General features: G+C 33.3%; 1 protein-coding gene across 1 annotated transcript in view; it reads left to right on the top strand.

The window, feature by feature from the left end:
- Positions 1–637: 637 nt before the first annotated feature.
- LOC137924948 (sex peptide receptor-like) overlaps positions 638–10,671 on the top strand; it is a 39,785-nt gene continuing 29,751 nt past the window's right edge. Inside the window, exons 1-2 of the mRNA XM_068768364.1 lie at positions 638–969; positions 2,325–2,562. Of these exons, the coding sequence (XP_068624465.1) occupies positions 707–969; positions 2,325–2,562 (501 nt within the window). The 5' untranslated portion in view covers positions 638–706. The remainder of the gene's footprint in view (positions 970–2,324; positions 2,563–10,671) is intronic.

Below are 10,671 nucleotides of genomic sequence, written 5' to 3'. Positions count from 1 at the left end.
AGACCATCTACAGTCCCTCATGCTGTACTAATGAGGACAGCCCGTCCCGAGGTATACGTAAATAGTAGTGACCTCTCCCTATCTTCCACCATATGACGTCATGCCTTCTGTCTCAATTGTTGGCCACCTGTATGATGTCGTAAACAATATCCAGTATGAAACAAATAATTAGACCACTGTATTAAATTGTGTTCATACGCTCTGTTCTTCTTCTACTTTTGCCGATAATCAACTGTTTCTCAGATTTATTCGACCACCTACTGGTAAAACCTTTAAAATACTGAAGCATTAGTTTTAAAGCGTAGTATTAATTTGAAGTTGCATAAACAAAAAAGAAAGTCTATGTAAATACCGACAAGACATGCATTCTACCGCGTAGATGTATTATTTCACACGTAGTTCGACTACTGTTTTAAATAGGCCTCCCTCACATATTTCCAACAGGATATATAGTACCCCCTGCTGCACTGTTACCATACTTGCTACCTTCTTCAATAATAGCAGAACAATGTGCACTGGAGGCTTGATATTTTTGTGCAGTACCTGAATGATGTTGATTATTATAAATTACTTATTTACTTTCCTAACTAATACATGTTTCTTTTTGCCCACAGATAATCAACGAAGAACTAAGTAAGCTCTGGTCACTGCGCAGAATCAACACACCATGCCAACGTTCATTAAAAGATAGCTAAAGAAATCAAAAATGGCGGATCGTGAAAGAGACTTGATTGATTATTTAACGATCGCACAGAACGCGACGAATATAAAAACAATCGATAATATAATAGAGGGAACCAACGATGTTATCCCAGCGCCTCATTTCAACTACAGTTTATATGATAATGAGACCGGTTTTCCAGAATATTCCAATTTTACAACAGACGATTATTGTTCGTCGAACCATTCGCACGTGTATCTGAACGTTACTTGCGAATTTCCAATAAACTATGCGGAACCCATGTACGGGTAAGTTGATATAGAAATTTTATTTTCAGAATGGTATTTTTATTTAACGATATTATAAAGTATCTATAACAACCTCTTAGAATCATTAATTAAGAATGAAACGATCCATAATAAACTTTAAAATATAATTGAAACGGTTACATCATTATCATCATCGTTTTAGCCTTAGAACCTTCTTGCTGGACATAGACCTACCCTTACCTACCACAGATTTTTAATAACACTTTAACAAAGTCATCTTGTTGGATCTTAATAGAAATTGGGTGTTATTGTCGAACCTTGTGGTTGGAAGTTTAAAGCTGTGGTTGGTGGTCCGTGTTCTCCACTGCAGAACCTTATGGCCACGGTCATCTATTCTCCCCGCTACGTGGGTAGACACCCACTGCCGTTTCTCACTAATTCGCTAAGCTTGCATTCATCCATAGATCTTTAAATACTTAAAAAAAAGCTATAAATATTTGGACAACGCAAGCAAATGCTTTTCAGGTTTATGATTTCAAAATTGGGGTAACACGACGTAGTGACTTATAATTTTAATCTAATGTAATGGGACTGAAATTTTAATTATAAACTTGCAAGATGGTAATGCTTAATCATATTTTTAAATCAGCAGAAGTAAATAATTGTAGTACTATGCATTGTAGCTAAGATATACACAAAACAACGAGTTTTATTTTTAAAATCTTTGAAGTTTACTGTGAACAATTATGACATGAAAGGAATACCAGTAAAGGCCAGTTTGACAGAAACCAGAATATGATTGAACTCCCATATAATGACATATTTTAACTTAAAGTTACGAAGGTTCTACACTCGCATTGATATGAAAAGTATTCAACAAACGTAGACGATTTTTTAATGATCACTTTTATGATATCTTTAATACAGTAGTAGAGAAATTCATTACTAAGCTATCACTTAAAAAATCACACTATAATTGAATTTTTAATAGGTAAGAAAAGGACCAATATTTAGTCACTTCCGCACATGCAATAGTAGTCGCCTCCACGGGGCATCCCCAGGAGCTATGTCACACCAATTAGTTTGGCACTTTGTTGCCCGACTACTACTGCATGTGCGGAAGGGGCTAAATATTGGTCCTTTTCTTACTTAGGATGGACTTCCGCAAGGTAACGCCTGATTCCATTAAATATGAATTTTTGATAAGTTTTATTTATTAAACCTCTTCGGTATATTTATAAAAGGTGAACCAATCTTGATACTTTGAATTAATATTTAATTAGTAATGTGGCGGGATGCAGGCTCGCTGTAAACTAGCCCTTTGGAGGTAATAGGGAAGGCCTGTTGGGCAGAAATGATGAAGATAAATATTGACAAGAAAATTTTTTCCGTAGATACATCGCTCCGTTTCTTCTCGCCACTACGACAGTCGCTAACACACTGATAGTGGTTGTGTTATCACGACGGCATATGCGGACCCCCACTAACGTGGTGCTAATGGCGATGGCGCTCTGCGACATGTTCACCATGCTGTTTCCAGCGCCGTGGCTCTTCTACATGTACACATTCGGGAATCACTACAAGCCACTGAGCCCTGTCCGCGCCTGTCAAGCCTGGAATTACATGAACGAGGTGAGTTTAATAAATAACCTTATAATTTCTTACAGTTCAATCACACGAATAAACTAAAACAAGACGGCAATAAATATGTTAGTCATAGGTGTAAAAGCTTTTAAGACTTTACCTCTGTTCTCAATCACCCTGTATAAAATGATCACTCAGAAATAGGCTATATATTTATTAATTTTTCTATAGTAATATGAGATGCTAATAAATTCTATCCGTACAAAATCTACAGGCGCAGATATTTTGAAAACGATTTCTATAGAATCATTGTTTATATATGTAAAACCTTAAAAGAGTGAACGTAAATTTAATTTGCTGTCAATTGATGTGTGGTACATCTTATCAAAAAATCAATAGTTTCTAAAATAAGAAATAACGTAATAATTACATATAGAGGGACCGGAAAGTAATGTCGCTATCTTAAGTTAAATTCACACGACTTCATTTTTAACAAGTTTTTATCTCTGATCGGCAATATATTCGCCTTCGTTTACATTACTTTCCGGTCTCTCTATATATAGTCATTACATTATCTCTTATTTGAAATAAAACCATTGATCTTTCGATAGGGTTTACCATATATTAATTGAGACCAAATGAACTATACGTTCACACTTTTAAAGATTTTACCCACATAACCAATTATTCTATAGTAGGTAGACCACACGCGTTTACAGTTTAATAGATTTAACACTGGGCTAAGCTTTTATGGGCGAATACATTTACATACACACATAGACTACATTTTGTGTTAAAAATTTTGCAACACAATTGTTATTAAAGATAAGCTAATACATAAATAATAAAGTCTGATAAAGTCATGTGTTTACAGAAAAAAAATGAGAAACATTATTTTTGTTGTGGCGCGTTTTCCTTACGTGTCGTTGCATTAATATTACAGCAACAATTCAAAGATCGTAACGATCGCGACGATTCTTTATTGAAATGTACACGTAGCATAAATATTTCGATTTATTCCAAGACAATATTTTATAACCAATACTTTGAAATACGACTGTAAAATGTATAAAGAAACAAAACCTAATTTTATGTTGACATGTAACTATTACGTTTTATTTCGACTATTTATGTCGACTTTGTACATTGGTCTAAATCAGGGATTCCCAAAGTTTCTCGGATGTTCATAGGGGTCGACAAACACATAAAACTTGTTTAAATTTGGGAGTTAACGAAGTTTAAATATCGAGGCCTATAGTTTTTATAAAGTCGTACTTGAAACTTTAAAAATGGTTTACAAATTTTTACGTGTATTAACTTGTTGTTGAGCAGCGATAGCCTAGCGCCAGGGGACGGGTACTTGCATTTGTATGTAGCAGATTCAATACCCGGGATACAATCTTATATAATTCACATTTTGTGTATTAATTATATAGGGTTTTCGCTGCTTACAAACAAGTTTCCAGAGGATGGACAGCAGCGTCTTCTATGTACCATAATACCACACTGCGATCGTCAAGGTTGGCGATTATGGCTTATCCCCCTTAGTTATTTTTGGGAAAGGCCTGTCTTGCAGTGGGAGCTTATAGGCTGAAATGATGACGACGGCTACTACCAACTTGTTATAAGAATGACTAATATTTTCGTAGAAACTTTCATCGCTATACTTTTAAAAAACGTAACGAGGACTTTGTAAATTTTCTTTGCAACTTTTTCGTATTTTTATGCCCATATAAGTAATTTTAAAAGAAATTTTATTTATTAAAATTTAATTTTCACAGCATTTTTGGTATTCATTTGATTAAATTTTAATGAGTATAGTGTAGTATTTGACATCATATCAAGTTTACAACTAATCGTTCAGTTTTTAAATTGATATGATTTGTGTCAATAAGAAAAAAAATAAATGTAAGAGTTTTAAAGTAAATTGAGCATCAGTTCATCTGAAAAAGTGATTTTAAGCTCAAGACAGTTTGATTATCTCTGGCTATAAGTGTACCAAAAATTTTAATTAAATTTCCTATATAAAGTTTCTTTTGTATTTCAGAAAGTGACTAATTAAATGTATCAATCACCTTCCATGGATTTAATAACACATGCCTCACAGCATCAATGCTGCGTTCACGAGACATGTGGTAGTACTCCTTTACTGACCATCCTGCCAACCAACTGTCCAACTGTCTCTATCGTGTGCGTGATACATTGTAGCACTAATTATAAACCTCAGCTCATGTAATATCCAGTCTGATCATAGTTTGGAAATTTTCTTTCAATTTTCCTAGTCGTAAAGAAATACAATGGAGATTTACTTTTATATTTGAAGAAAAATCAAATTGTTGTCCCCTAAAATAGCATCCTTTACATTAAACCCACGAGAGTTTTAAACCCGCCCTGATTTGAGAGGGACCGCTACAAAGTCTTTTGAGTTATTTATTTTTCTTGTGATCATTATCACAGTGTCCTTTATACAATAGCAAAGTAATTCATTTCAAAGCTTTATTTTTACATAAAATCCTTTACTTTCGAATAGGATAATAAATAATTCCTTTTGTGTCAAACGAATTATTTGAATGAAATTTATTAAAAATAATTCAGATAGTCTCTGTAGTCATTTGTAAAATCATACACCGTTGCCCACAAAAGAGTTAGTAACTTTATTAAACCATAAATAACAAGCTCATCTTTATTTATAGTATTAACATTAAGTATATCGCTATGTTTTTTATTTATTGATATTCTTATGTGATACTTTAACTCTCACTTTGTAAATTGCAATATGGAGTCGATTTGTTTATTCCAGTTTTAACTCATTTTACTCTACAGAGTCAAATGTTGAAAGTTAAAAGTTAACCAAATTGGAACCTTATATCAAATCTCTGTGCAGAAGCTTCAAGAGGCAGGCTCATTATATTAAAATAATAAAATAGAATAAAAAAACTCTCTATTAAAGTTTAACTTTTACTTGTAATATTTCATTAACAGTTATCTAGTGATTAGTTACTTATTTTAGAAACGCTATGGTACAAAAAGGTTGAAAGACACTGATCTATGCCAATACTTCTTCAGATATTTGGCTCCCTCTTTACTTAATTTATAGCTAAATACTTACTAATTAACCCTGTTGATATCACTACGTAAGGCATTCTTATTTTAGAATACTCCATTTTGCGACGTACATCGATTCTTTTGTAATCAGCCAAAATTACTTCTTCACAAAGGAATCTAGTATCAAAAGTGTCCGAAAACACGGAAACTGGAGCAAAATCACAATTTTCCTCATCCAAGCAAAATAATTTCGTGAGTTCTTTTCTTGCTACGAGCCAAGAAAGCTCATCAAAACGGAATGAGGATAAGCTCAATAATTTACAGTTTATTTCCACTTGGTCGACTTTAACTCAAGTCCGTGTTTGATATTGTACACGATAAACCCGGTTCACGGGACACAAGCTAATGCAATCACGTTATATCGGACAAATAGGTCACGACAGTGCTTATAAGTTTTTCATTGAAACCAATGATAAGTTTGATTAAAAGTCGTCATTCCTAAACCATAACATTAAAATTATTACATATTTATCTCCACACAAAACCTTATTTTTATATAAATATATATATGTATACACATATATATATATATACACATATATATTTATTTATAAATACATATATGTATTTATGTGTATATATACATGTGTGTGTAGTTATATAATGGACAAGCCATAGGGCAACCAAATGACCTGTAGAGTTTTCAAATTCGTAAGGCTCATATGACTATTATAATAGACTTTGTACTTCCAATAGCTGATATATATATATTTGTGTTTGTATATATATATACGAGTACATATATATAATTTCACATCGGGGTTGGTTTCAGCTGTAAAACTTTCTTCTAGTGTGAGAAATCTAATTTAATTAATACACAAAGTGTGAATAATAATATAATAAAAATAACATAGGATTGTATTCGAGGGATTGAGCCTGCGACCTACGATTAGAAATCTTAGTCCTCCACCGCAGGGCTACCACTACTCAGATACGAAAAATTATATATTTAACTTAGTTCGTACAAACACTGACTTAATATATATTTATATATATATATATATATATGTATGTATATATTTTATTTACATTATAATTGCTTCATTGATTAATTTATTACTTTCATTTCGTGCATTATTTTAATTTGTTATAAACTTTACGTGCAATTGTCAACGACAATTATAATGACATTTACTAATTTTTAAGATTTTTGTATTTCATAATGATTGTGTACCTTTATTTATCCGAGATGTGGTTGCTTACGGTGGGCCACGGAGAAAACTATGCTCGGAGTTTCGCTGCGATCTAGTAAAAAATGAGGTTCACAGAAGAACCAAGGTCAACGATGTAGCTCAATAAATTATTTGTTTCAATTGATAGTGGGCGGGGGTGATTGCTCGTTCAATTGATGTTCGTTAGGGCTGAAAGGTTCTCATGGCGCCCATGAGCCAAGGGACATGACATGAGTAGGCCTACCACTAGATGAAACAACGACACAGTTACGTCGCGGGAAGTCCTCTGAAAAGAGGCCTATGTCATGCAGTTTTGTATATAAACGGCGACAGCCTCATGGTTTAGATCGACCAGGTCCGAAACACGCTCGATATCACAGTACCCGAAGCAATGCTTAAGCCACAGAATCGAAAGACATTCAAAATTATTACAAATAAATTTTAACCTCACATCTAACTGTAAAAGTTTTTCTGGTTTCATAACTGCAATTTTACTATTTCTTATATGAATAGTTTTTAACTTCGCTACTATCTAGCTTTAATTGCTTCTGAAAGTTCCCAGTTTTACGTTAGTTCCAAAGATAATAAGATAACTATCAATTTACTGGTTAAAATGGTATAAGAATTTCACAGCGTGTGAGTAGTGAATTTCTTTATTATAATAATAAACGGTGTGGATTAGGTATATATGTCATATGAGGTGACAGAGGGATAATTTTCCATGGGATGGGCAGCAGCGTCCTCTTTGTACCATAATACCACGCTATGATTTCTAACCTGCTTTCCAAGATGGCGTTTATGGCATTTTTCCCTAATGGATGGTTTATCTAACAAATTGATTTCTAATCCTTGGCGGTCCCGCTATTCTTGGATACTGTCGCGGCCAAGACAGGCAAGTAGGTAGACCAAAAAAATAATCAAGGTAGCGGGAACTCCATGAATACACGCAGCGTAAGACTGGTGATTGTTGTGATCTTTGAAAGTTACCTCAGCCTTGCAGTGAGCGTCTATTGCTTGACATAAATGAATGGATACAGTACATTACATTTATTATCAATTGAGCCATACATTTACTCCTTTATAGGGATTAATTTTTTCCATTCAAATGTAAGATATAGGTTAATAAGTAAGACAAGGACCAATATTTAGACACAGACTCTGTTTGGCACTAATCGGTGTAACATAACTCCTGAAGATACCCCGTGGAGGGGTGTGCGGAAGAGGCTAAATATTGGTCCTTTTGTTACTTAGGATGGTCTTCCGCAAAATAACACCTGATTCCATTAAATACAGTTTAATAACTTCTGGCAGTAACGGATAAATCTGCCAGGAAATTTGCCAAAAAATAATAAATTTTAGTGAAGTGATCTCAATTTTGAAAATGTTTCTTCTCTATTATTTTATAATATCATTACATTAATTATTTTTACATTAATTATTAGTTCTGAATCCCATGATTTTTGGTTACAGTATACGGCACATTAATTGACAGTAAATAAACTATATATTAACCCAATTTTTTCGTAGATTATATTGTTTAATGCTAGATCAGATTTATCAATTTAAAATTGAAGTACATAGACCGCAACCTATTCACAATTTCCCCGAAGGTACAAAAACAGATTAGCAATACCATATAACAATACGTGAAAGCTATGCTAGTGTTGCCATGTAATAAAAAGCAAAATAATAAGTATTTCGTTTCGTAATAGCGGGGTGGATTCCATGTACACACTTCCATGCGATCCATCCGGATTCATCGCGTGCTCACACGACATTCAAGCTGTTTTCTATCTACACTGAGTATAATTAACGTTTGAATTTGCATATACTGCTAATTAATCCTAATAAAAGTCAAAGCTACTTTAAAATATCAGGGCGTATTTCTTTAGCTTTCTTTGTTAAATTGTGTGTCAATTTTTTTTAAAAGCATTATTGCTCACAATAGTCTCAGACGCGTTTTTTTTTCTTGCGTTCATTTTAATAATGTCCTTAACAAAATAATAAAGCATTTCATACTAAAGCTTTATTATCACTTAAGAAATCCGTCTGAATGTAATACGATATTTTAACAAATTTTTGTTTAATAAACATTATAAAAACGTAGAGAAAGATATCATTCGTCTAATTCAACTCTCAGATGAACAGCTTTTGCAATGCTCCAAAACATCTTCTCATCAAAAATGCCGGAATACCTAAACACGAAGGTCTTTGATCAATATCAGTTGCCTTTGATAATGTACGGATCAATCACTTACAATGGGCCTAACAAAAAGCCTCAAGATCATCCAGAAAGCAGTGGAGAAAGTCATGCTCGGAGCTTTGCTGCGAGATCGAATAAGAAATGAGAAGATCTCTAAAATTACTAAGGTCACTGACGTAGCGCAAAGAATTACTTGTATGAAGTGGCAAGGGGCGTGGCATATTACTCGTGTAACCGATAGCTGTTGAGTCCTCGAGGCGAACACGAGCCAGTAGACGCGGCGTGGATAGGCGCCCCCACTAGGTATATTGACGACACTGTTAGGGTCGCTGGGTGATTAAGAGAATATGGACCCTACATAAACAATTTTCAACAATAACGCGTTATTATAATACAGTCACGACGTATTAGGTCAGGCAATAGTATTATCATAAACGTATACGTATTTATATACTTATCATAAAATCTCTATGGCTGTAACATTGGAATCTCGAAATTTTAGGACATTGAAAATGGAACAGATTAAATAAGAAAGAAGTATAATTTTTTTTTCAATCTGTATTTCCTTTGTTTTTTCTTTATGTGAAAATCGGTGAATCTAATAAGGAAATTTGCAACAAAACTAGCTACAAAAAAAAATTTATGACGTACATGGACCTAAAGTTGTTTGAAAAGATTCGAATAAAATTGGCGCCATTTTTAAAAAATTGTATCTAAAAAAATTGGCCAAAACAGGAACTGTCCACAAATCAGTTTTGAAATATTTTAAAAAAAGTTTGGGTATCACACGACGACAATAACAAAGACCTAACCAATTGTGATTTTTAAATGAGAAGAAATGACTCAATTCTGATCAACCATCGATCATAGTTACATAGACAGGTTTCTGTTATTACTATGTACTGCACTTAATCATACATACATTTATTATTCACTTTATGTATATATACATATATCAATAATTACAATGAATTCTCACAGCTAATCTAATTTTGTGTTTTCTGTAGTGAATGTGTATGAACGTAGCATAAACCAATAGGAGGGATAAACTTGGGGTACCCAAGATGAAGACTCAGCGAGGTTGAGACAATTTTAAAACTTATAATTAATAACGTAATAAAAGTTGTGTTACTCCTAGAAGTGTTTTAATAACATTACATGGCGCAGCCGATAGGATGGATGTGCATTCCGAAGGTTCCTTATTATTTCTAATTTTAGCAGAAGAGATGTTAATATATTTGACTTATGCCGCTTAAATGTAAAACCAAAAAAAAATGTTTTAAATTTATTTGAGAAAGGGAAAGAAAAAGCACTTAAGAAGTTTTTACTATTTATTTTAATAGAACTTGTTGGATTACTGTTTACTTTTTCTATAAAAGGGGATACATGTAGTGTATGTGTACGAGCGCAGCATAGACCAATCGGACGGATAGACTTGGATGCTTCATGGTACCCAAGATGACGACTCAGCGAGGTTGAGACAATTGTAAAACTTATAATTAATAACGTAATAAAAATTATGTTATTCCAAGAAGTGTGTAAATAACATTACATTATTAGGTTCGTATGCGTTTTACCTATTCAATAATATTGTAACACCATTCCGTTATAACACGGCTGACCTGTTTACAACCGTTATATCCAAATTATCCACTTTAATGCACGTAGCATTTGTAC

Source organism: Battus philenor, unplaced genomic scaffold (assembly GCF_028537555.1).
Source record: "Battus philenor isolate CCGP_79_NKW_IND1 unplaced genomic scaffold, ilBatPhil1.0.hap1 SCAF_25, whole genome shotgun sequence".
In the NCBI taxonomy this organism is placed as follows: domain Eukaryota; kingdom Metazoa; phylum Arthropoda; class Insecta; order Lepidoptera; family Papilionidae; genus Battus; species Battus philenor.
This window is presented reverse-complemented; position numbering and strand designations above follow the sequence as displayed.